Genomic DNA, 16,077 nt, shown 5'->3' on the forward strand with positions numbered 1-16,077 from the left:
ATCCAAATCCGTAGATTTGAATTCTAAAAAATACTATATATTCCACTTGAGATTCAGCTATAAAACGTGCTGACACCAAAGTACTGAATAATTGTGTTAAATTCAAATTAAAAAAGATACGAAAAGGAAGAAGAAACAGCTGTGATGAATAAGAGTGATGTGTGATTAGGAGTCCTTAATATTCTGCGTGTTAATCGCGCTGTCTTATCATTTTCATTCATTTCCACTTTTTACTCTTTTTTAATTAATTTTTATTCTTTATTGAATGTTCTCTTCTGGCTGCTGTGTGTTCTCTTCTCTCTCTCTAAACCCGAAATTATAGAAAGAGGATTGATTGATTGATTGATTGATTTGAGACGATCTCTCGATTCCTTAATCGCTCTGTACGCCGCTACTTCTTCTTCTTCTTCTTCTTCTCTTATCTCCTCCTCACAGATCCGGCGATTAGATTCTTGTCAAGTTTACATTTTCCGCAGGTACGATCCAGCTGTTTTTTGGAGATTTGATTCACGTTTCCGTTTCGATTTCATCAGATCTGTGTGTTCTCATTTCGAATGTCCCGGTTGATTCGAGCTGGTTTTGCTTACCATTCTCTTAGGCGGATGCTCCACATATAGGGATAGAAGTTTTGTAGAATCTGTGGAAGCTTCGTTTCGGAACTTTGATCGATTGTGATTTGAGTCTACGTTGTTTTTGAAATTGTTTTCTTCTTATTATCATTCATTTGATTTAGCGAAATTGTGAAAACTTTTTATTTCGTTTGAGCTGAGATTGATTTATGATTATTCCTCCATTATATGATTTGACGCATTTTGTTATTTGATTCGTCTTCCATTAACTTCATTTCGTGAATGAGATTTTTATTTTTTTTTAATTCGTTTTCTCTTGTTTTAATCCTCTTGTGGTGATGATATATGACTTGTTTGATACAGTTGACGGCAAAAAGGTGAAGTTTTGCAATTGTAGAGGTGGCATTTGTTTAAGAGCTACTTATTCCTGGAACCACACATACCAAGATGAAGAAAGTCTTCGGTCAAACTGTCAGAGACCTGTAAGAACTATAATGCCCCTGCCCTGGAATTGAATTATTTTTTTTTCATTAACTAATGCTTGATTTTGTGTTTTGTTTTTTAGTAAGAGAGAGGTTAACAAGAAAGTGCTTAAAGTGCCTGGAATAGAGCAGAAGGTAAAAAGGACACTCTTTTTTTTTCTTCTTCTTCTTCTCTGTTTTTGTTCTCATTGTAATTATGCTCAAACTGAGTTTTAGAGCTGTTTGAGTTGATCAATTTCGTTACTTTTCTTCCTACAACTAGAATTTATGAGTAGTTAAAGCTTGCATTCCTCATTTGGTTATGGAATTTGAAGCCAGATGTCCAACATAGTGTTATGTTTCTCACCTTCCCTTCTTCCTATTTAGGTTCTAGATGCTACTAGCAATGAGCCATGGGGTCCTCACGGATCACTTCTTGCTGATCTTGCGCAAGCTTCCAGAAATTAGTAACTACAACCATCTTCCAACTCTTCTATTTTGATGTAGTTATGACTTTGCACAGGAATGACATGAAATGTTACTTCTCTTGCAGCCATGAATACCAGCTGATCATGGTGGTCCTTTGGAAACGACTTAGCGACACTGGAAAGAACTGGCGGCATGTCTATAAGGTAAGAATATATTTGTTGGCTTAGTTCCCTTTTTATTTTTTCTCTAGCAGTGAATGATACAATTTCCTGTTGGTTTACCTCTTCTTTTCACTTCAGGCTTTGACAGTTTTGGAGTACATGGTAGGCCATGGGTCAGAACGTGTCATAGACGAGATTCGAGAACGTGCATATCAAATTTCGGTAATGACCACGCTTAAGTACATTATTTTAGAAGTATTCAGCATCAAAAGAATCCTTTCATGCTATTCTCAGCGGTTGACTATCTTACATTATGTCCATTTTCCATGTGGCAGACATTGTCCAGTTTTCAGTATATTGATTCCGGTGGTAGAGATCAAGGAAGCAATGTTAGGAAGAAATCACAGAGCCTGGTGGCGTTGGTTAATGACAAAGAAAGAATAGCTGAGGTCAGAGAGAAGGCTTCTGCTAACAGAGATAAGTAAGTTTGCTTGTAATTGTCCGAATTGCTGATTTGATGTAGTTTCCTCTCTGTGTTAGCCTCCAGGACACTTGTTTAATTTCTGGTTGCTAGTGGCCTTGCAACTGTTATTATGCCTCATAGTATATCAATTTGTAGTTGTAGCATTTTTAAGTATTAGCTCTTGAATTTTGAAAGTCATTCATCTCTCAGAGATAAAAAGTAACACATCTTTGGGTTCATTCAAAACATATCAATCTGACATTGCTTTTGCAACAGATATCGCACCTCAGCACCAGGTGGGATGTATAAGCCTTCAGGAGGATATGGTGACAAATATGATTACGGATCCCGGGATGAAGAGCGAAGTAGTTATGGAAGAGAAAGAGAATATGGTTACAGGGATGATGACAGAAATAGCCGTGATGGAGATCGCAATTCGAGAGACTCTGAAGACCGGTATGGGAGAGATGGCAATAGGGAAGAAGATTACAGAGGAAGGAGCAGAAGTGTTGATCACTACCAACAGGGCACGCGAGGTAGGAGTTCAGAGAGGGAACGAACTTTTGAGGATGATGGCCATTCATCAAGGTATGTTGATCTGGACTTTCAGCTTATCTCTAGACTTGATCTTAAAAAGAAAGGAACAATTTTAAACCAATACCACTGGATTAAATATTTTGTTGTGAATAGTAGCTTAGTAGTAGTTGATGTCAAAAAGCATGTCTCGAGCATCTTCTTAGCTTAGTTCCACTTATACAATGAAAAGTTCCTCTTTATCGTGTAGGGGTAGTGGTGCTCGAGCTGATGACAGTTCTCAGGATGGGAGGTAATTTATGATGTCTTTTGCTGAAGTTTTTGCCTTATTCTGATTGTATTAAGTTATGTAGACGTATGTCAACTCATATCATCTTTCTTCAGACTATATGACAGAGGGCAGCTCCAGAGGAAGTTTTCTGAACAAAATATTGGTGCTCCACCTAGTTATGAAGATGCTGTCAGTGAATCACGGAGCCCTGTATATAGTGAAAGGTGATAATCCTCTAATATACCGATTCAGAGCTACCTTGGTTTTACTGGTTCTGATGAATCTTTTTGTGCCAGGGATGGTGGGGAGACCCCACAAGTTGCTGCTCCAGGAGCTGCTTCTCCTCATCCCCCACAAACTGCTTCTCCAGGAGCTGCTTCTCCTCATCCCCCACAAACTGCTTCTCCTCCTCCCCCACAAACTGCTTCAGGGGCTGCTTCTCCTCCGGCTGGATCTTTTGTTAATGAATCTTCTCCTCAGAAATTTGAGGCTTTTGATGAATTTGATCCACGCGGTGCATTTTCAGGTACAGAGGTCTCGAAGTTTGCATTTTCTTTAGTTCCTAGTCTGTTACATCTTAAAGAAGAAGTTCTCCTTTCAAACTCCTCTGGTTCATAGAGATTAAATTTCATTGTTCGTTTAGTTTGTTATATTGTTCTACCATAAAACTCTCTGCTTGTTCCGAGTGTGAGTGTTGTGCTTATTTCTTTTTCAGCTGGTCCTCCAGCATATGCACCTGCAGACGGTGTTTCAGTTCCTCCAACAGTTGCTTCTACATCTGCTCCTCCCACTTCAAACAATGTTGAGATGGACTTACTTGGCTCCCTTGCAGACGTATTTTCATCAAATGCATTGGCCATTGTCCCGTCTGATTCTACGTCTGTTGAAACCAATGGACAATCAAATGCTCCATCGTTTTCTTCATCTCAGCCATCAACTCAGGTATTGATACAGAGCTTAACCAGTTAGTTCTCGGAGATTTCGACTGTTTCTTATGAGGATACCTTTCTTCTTTGTACAACTCTGTTTATTAAAAATTCTCTCTGCATTGTACAGCCATTTGATGACCCATTTGGTGACTCTCCTTTCAAAGCCTTCACTTCAACGGACACTGACTCGAACCCGCATCAGAGCTTTGGAGCTCCTTTCCAGGCAACACCACCAGCCTTCACCTCGGAGGCCTCACATCCTGATACTGCTCATAACTTTGGCTTTGGGGACTCATTTTCTGCTGTTGCCCATTCTGAACCTGCTGTTCAAAATGTGCAACCTCCATCAAACTCACCAGATTTTCCTCAAGATCAGTTTGACACATCTCAGAGTGATATTGATATTCTAGCTGGCATCCTCCCACCATCTGGTCCTCCAGCTTCACTCCCACAACAACCGGGTGCCTCAGTACCAACATCTCAGTTTCCTCCGAGTGGAAACAACATGTACGAGGGGTATCATCCTCAGCCGGTATCTTCACCTCCAAACATGCCAGGACAAACTCCATTTGGGCAAGCTGGTCCTCCAGCTTCACTCCCGCAACAACCGGGTGCCTCAGTACCAACATCTCAGTTTCCTCCCAGTGGAAACAACATGTACGAGGGATATCATCCTCAGCCGGTATCTTCGGCTCCAAACATGCATGGACAAACTCCATTTGGGCAACAATATAACATGGTTCCTCCTCATTCACAAAATATGGCTGGAGCCTCGCCGTATCACAGTGGAGGCTTCATGCACCAGCCTGGCTCAGCCAGTTACAATCCTGGAGCAGTAGCTTCGCACCCTACAAGCGAAAGCTTCCATCCACGACCAGTTTCTGCCACTTCATCGAGCTCACAGACCCCTTACTCTAACCCCAGTGGACCAGCTGGTCAGTTCATGGCACACCAGGGTCATGGAATGCCGCCTTCCCATGGTCTACAAAGAACTCAATCCGTGCCTGTAATTATGCAAGGGAACAACAATTTCATGGGAGACATGTTTTCACAAGGTGGACCAACAAGCACCTTGACGTCATCGTCCTCTCATCAAGATCTCACACCTTTAACAGGAGCCATTGAGATTGTTCCTCAGCCTCAGAAAAAGTTTGAGCCGAAGTCATCAGTCTGGGCAGACACGTTGAGCAGGGGGCTTGTTAACTTTAACATCTCTGGACGTAAGTGAGAAAATAAAAAAACAATAAACCCAGTTTGGAGCAAACTCTCTAACATCAGTTTCTGTTTTGCTACTCATGTGCAGCTAAAACAAATCCATTGGCAGACATAGGAGTGGACTTTGAGGCGATCAACAGGAGAGAGAAGCGGCTAGAGAAACCGACAAACACACCAGCACCAACATCGACTATCAACATGGGTAAAGCGATGGGATCAGGCACTGGCTTAGGTCGTGCCGGTGCAAATTCTATGAGACCTCCACCGAATCCGATGGTAGCTTCTGGCATGCCCATGTGCGGTGGAATGAATGTTGGTGGCTATGGAGGTTTGAACCAAAACCAACCAATGGGTGGTATGGGAATGAGACCAGGCATGAACCAAAACCAACAAATGGGTGGTATGGGAATGGGACCAGGCATGAACCAGAACCAAAACCAACCGATGGGTGGTATGGGAATGGGACCAGGCATGAACATGGGAGGATATGGCCAAGGCTATCCGATGCAACAACCACAGAACCCTGGTCAAAACATGCTAGGCAACAACAACAATTATAATCCGATGATGGGTCAAGGCGGTTACAACCATCAACAATCCTATGGTGGTGGATACAGGTGAGATGAAGCCAAACCATTCATTACACATTAGACTCTCCACTTGTAATATCAAGAACTGAGCACACTCTGTCTTTGTCCCTCTCTCTCTCTGCTTGTTGTGAAATTTGTGCTGGTGAGAGTGGCAGACCTCCCTCTGGTCTGTCTGTCTTTTTTGTTATATGAGTATTATAAATTTGATATATACACATTTTCTTCTTTATTTTTGGGTTTCACATATTATTGAATGTGTAAAACATTTTTATTCACGGAACAAATAAAAATATTTACTTTTTTTCTGGGACTGTCTTTCATTCCAAAAAGACTTGGATTCTGTCACCTTTAGTGTCTTTAAAGTCTAGCAGAAGTTTTGGTATCGCTTCAGGTTCACGCCTTCTAAAGCTAGCTACAAAACCTTTGGCTCTGTTATAGATGCGACATTGTTCATATACTCTTGGAGTGCAGAAGATTCTTTAGACCAGAAGCAGCTATTATAATTATTAATTAGTGACGGTTCTGATGTCCTTATCAAAGTGAAACCTATAACCAATCAAATGAAATGGAATTGCACAATGTATCCAGACGACGATGTGGTTTTGATATTTGTTCACGGAGCAATGCTAAATTTTCTTTTTTTCCTTGCAAATTTGTTGGTTTGTGTTTAAATTGAACAAATATAAAAACTTAAGTGGCGTATTTAGATATTTAAAGAACTAATGGACCTCCGAGACAATTTAATACTAAACGCGTAACGACGTTGCCGTAACGGTGGCGTTTACTCGAGTTACCGACTATAGAGTCTTAACGGCGTCTGATCTAACGTTAGACTCATATCTACTTCTCTCTTTGATTCTTCGTCCTACTAAAAGCTGCTGGAAGTTTCTCTTTTCTCCCTGATAAGCTTGGATCAGATCAAGGTATGGTCGTTGTTGAATTTAGGTTTCTGCTTGATCGGCTCTGGTGTGGAGCTTATTTAGATATAGGCTCTGTATTCTCTCAAATTGAAAGTTGAATTGCTTTGTTTGTTTTCAATTGAATTTTGAAATTTTGGGATTGTTTGATTGGTAAGATGGAAGCTCTCACATTCAAGGGCTCTGTGATGGAAGCCATATTGGAAGCCAAAGGACAGAAGAAGCTTTTTGTAGTTTACATCTCTGGTAAGCTTTCTACATCTTAAGAGAGGATCATAATCATTCATACAGTGATCTTGATCTTAAAGCTTGATCTTTTATATTTATTAGGAGAGGATGAAGATTCAGATAAGTTGAACAACTTGACATGGACTGAAGCATCCGTAGGTTTTCTCTTACATTTGCAATCAATCAAAGGTCATTGTTTTCATTTCATAACATTGTCGTGTGTGTTTACTACTACTTACACAGGTGGCAGAGTCGCTGTCCAAGTATTGTGTTTTATTGCATCTACAAGCTGCAAGTGTTGACGCCACAAACTTCTCCGCTATATGTATCCTTTCTTTCGTTTTTTATGAAACAACTCTGGTATAGTTTCAAAGCTTTTTCTGGATTGTGTATAGTAAATGCTTAGTGTTTCAATCAACAGGCGTCCTGTAGAATCTGCCTTGTAAGTTTGCAATACGAGGCCGGAAGAAGTAATGATGCTTTCTACAAGTTTCTAGCTCTTGTGGTAGCGTAGATGATAGTTTATGAAGAATGGACCTAACTAGAGTCTAGGACTAGATTTACCTATAATATTTTCTTTTGCTATCTATCAGTCTATTACTCCAGCTGGTTTATCCACCTTTGCGTGTGTGTGTGTGTAATGCAATTTCTTTTTTGTTGATTTTATCTGGATCCTTACATTAGTATCTAGACCCATATTCTTCTGTTCCTTGTATAGCTGCTATTGGATTCAGTGGTACACAAGTTTGGAAAAATGGTAAAAGATCATGTATTTTTTGTCAAGAGCATATAGACAAAGCAAACATGCTCAAAGTTTTTTTTTTTTTTTCCTTCTATTTTCAGAGGGATTTATTGTTGCTGAAGATCTCGCATCCAGTTTAGAGAAGGCGTGGCTGGGACTTCATATCCAGGTACGCGGTGGCTACTTCTCTTTCACTTTTGATGTTGTTTATGTTTGATTTTTTTTTTGTCCCTGTCGTTTTTAGGAAACGACTGCAAGTATCTTTTCAGCAGCACTTGCATCACAAAACTCAGATCAACCTACTTCTAGTGCTTCCAATGTTGTCTTGCCTTCTGACGGCCGTACTTCAGATGCAGTGTCTTCATCTCAATCAACTGGAACAAGTGTTCAACCCTCAGAGGCTAAATCAACAGTGACATCTGCATCAACAAAAGAAAAGAGTGATGACACAGCTGCAATTAAGGTTTGTCCACAAAGAAGCATCTCCACATTACTTTAGTTTTGATGTTGTCTTACATGCTGTAGCCGTGTTCCTAAACAGGTCAAACAATCTGCTGAACCCACTAATCAGGCAGCATCTTCTGTTGATGGAACCAAACCCAATGTCGTGCATGGAGCAACAGAGACCCCTTCGTCTGTTCAGGCAGAAAAGGAGCCCATTCGTCCTGCAGCCCCAAGACCGGATGATAGTACATCCAAATCTTCTACAGATAGAAAAAGGAAGCAAGAAACCGTGGTAAACAAAGCTGAAAGGGATATTAATTTAGCAAAATCTGTTGATGAAAAGGAGATTGTAACGCCTAATGATGAAGGAGAGGATGAAAAAAGTTGGAGACAATCATCTGATGTCCACTTAAACATTCGACTGCCTCATGGTGCTAACCTTCAAGAGAAGTTTTCTGTAACGAGCACATTGAGAATGGTCAAGGACTATGTGGATAGCAAGCAAACACCAGGACTAGGTGCTTATGATCTTGCTGTTCCTTACCCCCGTAAGGTTTATAGTGACCAAGGTACGTCAAAATCCTCCAATGCATCCAACAAATTTAGAACATTCTACCTTGAAAGCCAGTTTCTTCATGATCTATGATGATCTGTGCAGATTTTGATAAGTCTCTGTCCGAGTTGGGTTTGCTCGGTAGACAAGCACTTATAGTGGTTCCGAGGAAAAGAGCAACAGTCTATCAAAGAGGACCATCTTACTCTGAGTCTAACAACAACACGACAGACACTAACAATGGCGGTTACTTTGCTTATCTTAGAAGATTACTCTCTTATGCAAACCCATTTTCATATCTTGGCGGCGGTACTCCCAATGCATCAAGCTCTGCTCCAGAACCTCGAGGCAGTATGGAGTACAGTTGAGTTCATAAAACCCCCTTTCTAATGCAACAGAGTCGTGTAAGTGCTTAACTCTTTTTTTTTCCTGTCTCTAGTGCCGGTTGCGTCTAGTGCGGAGCAGAGAAACAATGTGGCGCAAGCGGCAGAAGGTAGGGGCAACGTTAGGAACAGGAGACCAACCACATCTAGGATTGGAAGTAACATCCATACGCTGAGACACGACGAAGAAGACGCTCCTTTTGGTGATGGAAACGCGTTTTGGAATGGAAACTCAACACAGTATGGTGGTGAAAGCGGTGGTGGAGACAGTAATGATAGGCGATGAAAATGAGACAGCTTAAACTCTGTTTGTGTTTAGTGCAACAGAAACAGTTCTGAGTTACTTGACTCTTCTTATACTTTACTCTCTATATGGTTGTTGACCAGCTACAAAATCTTTCCTTTGTTTCTATTTTGTTAGTTACTAATATAAAACTCCAAACCTAGAAGATAAATTTCAGATAACGAAAATCTATTTAAGAAAAAGTTACTTTTCTTGTGTTTCTATTTTATTACTTATACTCTCTCTGTTTCACAGAAAATGTTACTTTTACTCTTTTAACACAAATTAGGAAAATCAATAAAAATAATTTTATTGATTATTAATACATTAACAAAAATTCTCTTTCCAATTAATATATTAGATTAATGAGGTTAAAATTAGAATATTGTTTACAAATTTGCATTTAAAATGTAAAGTAACATTTTTGTGAAATAAAATTAAAATACTAAAACGACGCTTTTTAAGAAAACCGAAGGGTGTATAGAATGTAAATTATATTTTATTATTGTTATTTTGGTTAGTTTGTTGCAAGGTTTTAATCATATAAAACAAATTACAACCTGACCTTTAAAAATGTATGGCCATCTTGGGCCAAAATTGTATATTAATGTATTTGACATCACCAAAAATGTCTATATGTGATCAACTTGATAATTTATTTTTATGTTTATAGATGAATCCATTAGTGATAATTCATTTCAATAATCTGGTGAAAGATTGATTAGTCTTGCCCACTCTGAAAACCTCTTTACCATTTAATAAACACTTGAGGACGTCCCCCTTTAATCTGGTGGTGGAATAGAAAATTTCATTGAGCCTTAAAAAAAGACTAACCATATAAAACAAATTACAACCTGGCCTATAAATTTGTATGGTGCTCATCTTGGACCAAAAAAATTGTATACTCGTGTATTTGACATCACCAAAAATGTATTTATTTGTGTGACTAACTTGATAATTTATTTTTATGTTTATAGATGAATCCATTAGTGATAATTCATTTCTAAAAGATCCCGTTCTATCTGGTGGAATAGAAAATTTCATTGAGCCTTAAGAAACGACTAAGCAGTATTGTCATGGTAGGGTCTTCCATGATTTTCAAATTTCCTTATATTTGTATAATTATTTCGTCGAAGTTCAATAATATTATTATTTTAGCAAAAGAAAAAAAATAGTTCAATAATATTAATATTCTAGTGAATGACTATAGAAGAGTCAAGAATGCAAATTCTCCAAACACGCGGATTCACTTGGTGAATAGAAATTTTCATTGAGCCTTAAGAAACCAGTTCGGTCAACATTGTACAGCTAACAATGATCAACTTGATTTAAAGAAAAAGACTATACCATATAAATAAATAAATATATATATTTTCCATTTAAGTTAAGAACACTGACTATTTTATATTTATATTGATCCTTCATCCTTTTATATGGATCCATTATAGGGAGAGTTTTCCTGTGAAACTATTTTTTTTCCTTCCTAGCTAATTCATCATTGTTTCCACACATGGCCCCTATATATGAATATGTGGATCTCTTTTGGCATGACCATCCTTTATGTTACAAAGTTGGTTTAATTTCTGATGGATGCGAGGAGTGTCATAAGTCTACTGGAAACCTTGTTGCTTGGAGCCAGTTATATGAATGCTCTGTATGCAAAATGAAATGGCACCCCTCTTGTGTTCCAACCTCGCCGGAGAGTATTAACCACCCTTGCCACTCTAGCCACCCCCTCGAGCTCAGCCTCCAAGGGCCACCTATCTACGGTAACAAGAAATGTAGCCTCTGTCAACAGAAACTCTCCAACTTTATCTACCACTGTAAGCTATGCGATTTCAGCGTCGACATCAAATGCGCAAATAACCCGCCACCAGTCACAGTGGATCATCCAAAGTGTCATGACCATGGACTCACCCTCATGGGGAGGGACGTCTCCTTCACATGTAACGGTTGTGGTACTCATGGTGAGAGAAACCCTTATGTATGTCTTCCGTGCTCTCTCATGTTTCATTATGATTGTATTGATCTACCTCATGTCATAAACATCAACCGTCATGATCATCGCATATCTCATGCATACCCTCTAAGTCCAAAGGATAGAGTATGTGAAGTATGTCGTCGAGATATTACCTGGAGGTACGGAGCTTATTCATGCAACAAATGTGAAGATTTTTCTGTTCACTCCTTGTGCGCAACAAGAAGAGACGTGTGGGATGGGAAAGAACTCGAAGGAGTGCCTGAGGAAGACGAAGATATTATGCCATTCAAAGTGATCCAAGAAGGGGTGATTAATCATTTCTCCCATGAAGAACACAATTTATTACTTATTGATGGTGGTGAAGGCATACATTGCGAAGGTTGTGCACGTCCAGTTTCTTCTGAGAAGCATTACAAATGTAGAGAATGTGATTTCTTACTTCACCAAAAATGTGCTAACCTTCCTCTTAGGAAACGGCATGGGCTTTCAACACGTATGCTTACTCTTCACCCAGGTAAGGAGAACCGCGGTGAGTTACATAAGTGTGGTGCTTGTGCTCGAGTAGTAAGTGGGTTTAGGTACGAGGACGGTGAGAAAATAGTATTAGATGTGCATTGTGCGTCTGTCTCTTGGTTTAAAAACCCTAACCTTCATCCACATGCATTATTTCTTACCACATTAGACCGTGGCGCTTGTGCGGCTTGCGACATGACTAACGCATATGTTCTGAGTTGCGTTGATTGTGAGTATAAGTTGGATTTCAAATGCGCTACTCTACCAGTAGTGATAAACCACAGGTGTGATGACCATTCTTTAGTCTTGTCCCGTGGTGAGAAGGTGCTTGGTAAATATTGGTGTACGGTCTGTGAAGCTGAGACCAATCCTGAGAAATGGTTCTATACATGTTATGATTGTGGGGTCGTGTGCCATGTTGATTGTGTGATTGGAGACTCGTTGAACATAAAGCCAGGATTACTAATCATGGAAGATGGAATGAAGATAGAAGCGGTTCTCAACAGTTCCAATTCTAGGCCATTGTGCTCTACTTGTGGCTCTCGTTGTCGGTTCCCTATGGTTTATAGGCTTTCTAGCAGCAGTTTTGAGAATCTCCATTGCTCATTAGAATGTGTCCTAGACTATTGTACACAGCTACAATTTTCTTAGGATGTGTGAGCTTGAGGATGTAATCTAGCACGTTTGCTAAGTCTCGTTGGGTTGTGTGTTCATGTTGATTTTTCTAGGTTTATGTGTTGTGTCAAATTATGTTCCAACAATAAGCTTTCAACGATATATTTGTTTTTATTATTATTATAAACTCCGCTAGCACTTTGATAAAAATCATGAATGTTGATTCACTCAAAAATTATAAGAAATTAACACTTTATAAAACTAAACATACATAATATCAGAATCAAGGGTCAGAACCATATAGATATGTTTGACCAGTTATAACATGTTTAAGGATCAAGATTCAACAGCTCTACATTCATTAAAAGTAGCTTGAAACATTCCAATTTTAAAAACAATAAAGAAAATGTAAAATATTCTATTGTTGTTGCCACCTTTAGTTCATTAGCCACACGTTGCTCTTCTGTCTATCTCCATGGCTTTTTCACGCCAAGAAAATCATTTCTTCCACGTCTATCTCTGCCCAAATCAGAAGAATAAATATTTGCTTAAAAACAATATTATAATTGGCCAAAAATGGGATGTTAGTTCTATTCTTGATCAAATGCCTCTCTGTCGCTTCTTTTTTACGCTTTCTTTCTTTTCTTAGCTGTTGTTGTTTGTTTCTCTTCTCTATTCCCTTTTATCTTTTGTGTTTTGTTCCTTGATCACAGCTCGTCTCCCTTGGTCCCTGCCTCTCATTTTGATTCGTCCTCTCTGGTTTATTGCTCGTTGATCCTTTGTTTCTCTTTGCATTTTTGCGTCATGGATCGTGATTTTCATCGTCGTGGTGGTCCAGTGGTAAACATCTTTCATCATTAGAATGCATCTACATTTTGTTTTCGAATTGTATGATCATGTAATAGTTTTAACTCTAAGGTCATTCTTGATCAATGCGCATTGTATTCATCTTTTTACAACATAATTAAACCTAGGTTGTCTCTTCATTGTTGGTGATATAGAGACAAATGTTGTTGATTTGATGGCAGAGTCCTCTGTTTTCCCTTATCAATCTAGAGCAGGTCATTGAGTGGTGATGTTGATGTCATTTGCAGGCAAAGGATCGTTCACCGAGCAGCCGTTTTGTTCGGTTGGATAAACCTAGATCTGTAGACGATCTTGATATAGGCAAGAAAGGGAAGATGCGCAGGTGGTTGTGCTGTTCTTGTCATGTCCAAGAAGCTAACCACCCTAGAGCTGATCATAACCGATCCAGAACACCTCCTACTCGCCACTACGACTATGGTATCGATCTTTATTCAACTACTGATGAAACTTATTAGATTCATGATACATTCTCTTAGAGCTACTGGTCTGTATTTTAGGTTTGATTCTTTGCTTGTTATACAAGTTAAGTAACTTTTGTTATAGTTATTTCTTTCCATCTTGTATTAATAGACCTCGCTTGTTTATGAAACCTATTAGATTCATAACCCTCTTTTCTTTAAATTCTCTGAGAGCTTTACGTCCCTGTTTTTGGTTTGATTCTTTGCTTGTTCCACAAGTTAGTTAATGTTATTGCTTGTGTAGGACGTAACGATAAGAAACCACCACCCCCTATGAAGCCTGCCGTGTTGAAGGAGGCTCCTCCTATTGATGTCCCTGCAATGTCATTGGCCGAGCTCAAAGAAAAGACAGAGAACTTTGGATCAAAGGCTTTGATTGGGGAAGGATCTTATGGAAGAGTGTACTATGCAAACTTGGGTGATGGGAAGGCCATGGCTGTGAAAAAGCTTGATAATGCATCTGAACCTGAGACCAATGTTGAGTTCTTGACTCAAGTCTCCAAGGTTTCAAGGCTGAATAATGACAACTTTGTTAAGCTTCTTGGTTACTGTGTTGAAGGCAATCTCCGTGTCCTTGCCTATGAGTTTGCAACAATGGGATCATTGCATGATATCTTACACGGTATGAAAGTTTTCATGTTCAAACATCGATTTATAACTTAGGATATAAGATTGATAGATTTGATGTTAAACAGGAAGAAAGGGAGTCCAAGGAGCACAACCTGGTCCAACACTTGAGTGGATGCAACGAGTCAGAGTTGCAGTTGATGCAGCTAAAGGATTAGAATACTTACATGAGAAAGTTCAACCTGCTGTTATACACAGAGATATTCGTTCTAGCAACGTGCTTCTCTTTGAAGATTTCAAAGCCAAGATAGCTGATTACAATCTGTCAAACCAAGCTCCTGATATGGCTGCTCGTCTTCATTCCACTAGAGTTTTGGGGACATTTGGTTATCACGCACCGGAGTAAGATAAAGCTCAGAACGTTCTTGATTCTTCGCAAGTTAAAGATTGTAACTATGTATGTTTTGGTGGTTTGCAGATATGCAATGACAGGACAGTTGACACAGAAGAGTGATGTTTACAGTTTTGGAGTTGTGCTTTTGGAGCTTCTAACCGGGAGAAAACCGGTTGATCATACTATGCCTCGTGGTCAACAAAGTCTTGTTACTTGGGTAAGTAACTTAATATGATATATTACTTTCTTGAATTAACAAAGGCTCTTCTTGGCTGTGTTTTCTTTAGGCTACTCCAAGGTTGAGTGAAGACAAAGTGAAGCAATGTGTTGATCCAAAACTCAAAGGAGAGTACCCTCCTAAAGCAGTTGCAAAGGTAAAAACACTATGAACCTTCATATTCATTTTTATAAATAAACTCAGTGAACATTACTTGAAGCAAAAACTTGTGTGTTTGATGGTACACCACAGCTTGCAGCGGTTGCTGCCTTGTGTGTGCAATACGAATCAGAGTTTAGGCCAAACATGAGCATTGTAGTAAAAGCTCTTCAACCACTCTTGAGGTCTTCAGGAACAGCTGCTCCTCCTCACAACCATCAAAACTGATTCTCTTCTTTGTGGTTCTTGCATATTGGATTCATTCATGGCTTCAAGGTTTCTTTTGTTTCTCCTTTTTTTCTGTTTACAAGTGGTTATGTAAATGGGTTTTTAAGGAAGAGATGTGAGTAGAGTAACACGGATGTGTTGTGTTAAACGTTTTTGATGGATAACCATCTAAACATTGTTTGTTGTTTTACTATTATAAGCTCTGATTCTTGGAAGATAATCCGAATGTACACACTTATAACAAATCTATTTTGATTCGTTACTTTATACATAATGTGTCATGTTCAAGTTGTTGAAGAGAAAAAGCTACGAGATAATGTATATACATATCAATTGGTTTTGAGCTGATGGGTTTTTTGTAGCGTTTTGGATGGGTAATCTTCTAAAATTTGTTTGTTCGTTTACCATATAAGCTCGTTCATTGAAGATAATTCGAATGTACATACTTTAACAAAAAAAAATTTGATTAATGACTTTATACAATATCATCAATACATACAGTTCTCCTAGATTTTATTCTTCAACCAGTAGTTTTGTGGACAGAGAATGGACTTAGTCAGACTAAACTCTTTAAATCAAGCAAGCCAAAAGAATTTTGCAAAACAAAATCATGCAATAAGAGCATGGGAGACTCAAAAGTCTCTAATCTTAGACTGAAAAGAATATGGAATTGGAGAGAAGATGTTTTTTACTCTTACGGTGAGAGAGTCCTCTGGCGGATCCAAAAGTAAATCTTTTCGGAGTCAGTTTATATACAAATATCGGTACAAAACAATACGCAATAAGAAAAAAAAACATAACAATATTTGTGCATAGATTCTAAATCTATATTTTCTTATAATATATGATTTTAATACATTTTTAAGAAAAAGTTTGATTGGCCGAAAAACTACAAAAGAATCACTG

At 38.8% G+C, this 16,077-nt stretch overlaps 4 protein-coding genes across 4 annotated transcripts; all 4 read left to right on the forward strand.

Moving 5' to 3' along the window:
* The first annotated feature begins 241 nt into the window (after nt 1–241).
* On the forward strand, nt 242–5,851 carry LOC108852900 (clathrin interactor EPSIN 2-like). Its single transcript, XM_057008980.1, has 14 exons — nt 242–476; nt 933–1,051; nt 1,135–1,186; nt 1,418–1,497; nt 1,584–1,662; nt 1,759–1,842; nt 1,956–2,101; nt 2,360–2,671; nt 2,868–2,909; nt 3,014–3,112; nt 3,185–3,414; nt 3,604–3,830; nt 3,945–5,037; nt 5,121–5,851. The coding sequence occupies exons 2-14, from the start codon at nt 1,017–1,019 to the stop codon at nt 5,651–5,653; spliced, it is 3,012 nt and encodes a 1,003-aa protein (XP_056864960.1). The 5' UTR covers nt 242–476; nt 933–1,016; the 3' UTR covers nt 5,654–5,851.
* Nucleotides 5,852–6,390: 539 nt separating this feature from the next.
* Nucleotides 6,391–9,384, forward strand: LOC108855780 (plant UBX domain-containing protein 11). Its single transcript, XM_018629679.2, has 10 exons — nt 6,391–6,545; nt 6,698–6,785; nt 6,870–6,922; nt 7,011–7,092; nt 7,459–7,524; nt 7,611–7,678; nt 7,754–7,972; nt 8,051–8,522; nt 8,612–8,869; nt 8,946–9,384. The coding sequence occupies exons 2-10, from the start codon at nt 6,698–6,700 to the stop codon at nt 9,173–9,175; spliced, it is 1,536 nt and encodes a 511-aa protein (XP_018485181.1). The 5' UTR covers nt 6,391–6,545; the 3' UTR covers nt 9,176–9,384.
* A 1,221-nt stretch (nt 9,385–10,605) lies between these two features.
* Nucleotides 10,606–12,441, forward strand: LOC108851866 (uncharacterized). Its single transcript, XM_018625341.2, has one exon. It carries the CDS (start codon nt 10,683–10,685, stop codon nt 12,315–12,317), a length of 1,635 nt encoding a protein of 544 aa, XP_018480843.1. The 5' UTR covers nt 10,606–10,682; the 3' UTR covers nt 12,318–12,441.
* Nucleotides 12,442–12,859: 418 nt separating this feature from the next.
* On the forward strand, nt 12,860–15,438 carry LOC108849015 (PTI1-like tyrosine-protein kinase 3). Its single transcript, XM_018622506.2, has 7 exons — nt 12,860–13,121; nt 13,376–13,565; nt 13,851–14,228; nt 14,302–14,575; nt 14,652–14,784; nt 14,855–14,941; nt 15,037–15,438. Exons 1-7 carry the CDS (start codon nt 13,086–13,088, stop codon nt 15,169–15,171), a joined length of 1,233 nt encoding a protein of 410 aa, XP_018478008.1. The 5' UTR covers nt 12,860–13,085; the 3' UTR covers nt 15,172–15,438.
* Nucleotides 15,439–16,077: the final 639 nt, after the last annotated feature.

Source organism: Raphanus sativus, chromosome 4 (assembly GCF_000801105.2).
Source record: "Raphanus sativus cultivar WK10039 chromosome 4, ASM80110v3, whole genome shotgun sequence".
Classification (NCBI taxonomy): domain Eukaryota; kingdom Viridiplantae; phylum Streptophyta; class Magnoliopsida; order Brassicales; family Brassicaceae; genus Raphanus; species Raphanus sativus.

What these genes read in the sequence shown, in the direction of transcription:
- LOC108852900 (XM_057008980.1), top strand. Translation starts at nt 1,017, where the DNA reads ATGAAGAAAGTCTTCGGTCAAACTGTCAGAGACCT. An exon ending in GATGATGGCCATTCATCAAG is followed by an intron (nt 2,672 to 2,867) that starts GTATGTTGATCT and finishes TTTATCGTGTAG; the next exon opens with GGGTAGTGGTGCTCGAGCTG. An exon ending in TAACTTTAACATCTCTGGAC is followed by an intron (nt 5,038 to 5,120) that starts GTAAGTGAGAAA and finishes ACTCATGTGCAG; the next exon opens with CTAAAACAAATCCATTGGCA.
- LOC108849015 (XM_018622506.2), top strand. Translation starts at nt 13,086, where the DNA reads ATGGATCGTGATTTTCATCGTCGTGGTGGTCCAGTG. An exon ending in ATCGTCGTGGTGGTCCAGTG is followed by an intron (nt 13,122 to 13,375) that starts GTAAACATCTTT and finishes TGTCATTTGCAG; the next exon opens with GCAAAGGATCGTTCACCGAG. An exon ending in AACAAAGTCTTGTTACTTGG is followed by an intron (nt 14,785 to 14,854) that starts GTAAGTAACTTA and finishes TGTTTTCTTTAG; the next exon opens with GCTACTCCAAGGTTGAGTGA.
- LOC108851866 (XM_018625341.2), top strand. Translation starts at nt 10,683, where the DNA reads ATGGCCCCTATATATGAATATGTGGATCTCTTTTGGCATGACCATCCT.
- LOC108855780 (XM_018629679.2), top strand. Translation starts at nt 6,698, where the DNA reads ATGGAAGCTCTCACATTCAAGGGCTCTGTGATGGAAGCCATATTGGAA. An exon ending in TGACATGGACTGAAGCATCC is followed by an intron (nt 6,923 to 7,010) that starts GTAGGTTTTCTC and finishes CTACTTACACAG; the next exon opens with GTGGCAGAGTCGCTGTCCAA. An exon ending in TAAGGTTTATAGTGACCAAG is followed by an intron (nt 8,523 to 8,611) that starts GTACGTCAAAAT and finishes TGATCTGTGCAG; the next exon opens with ATTTTGATAAGTCTCTGTCC.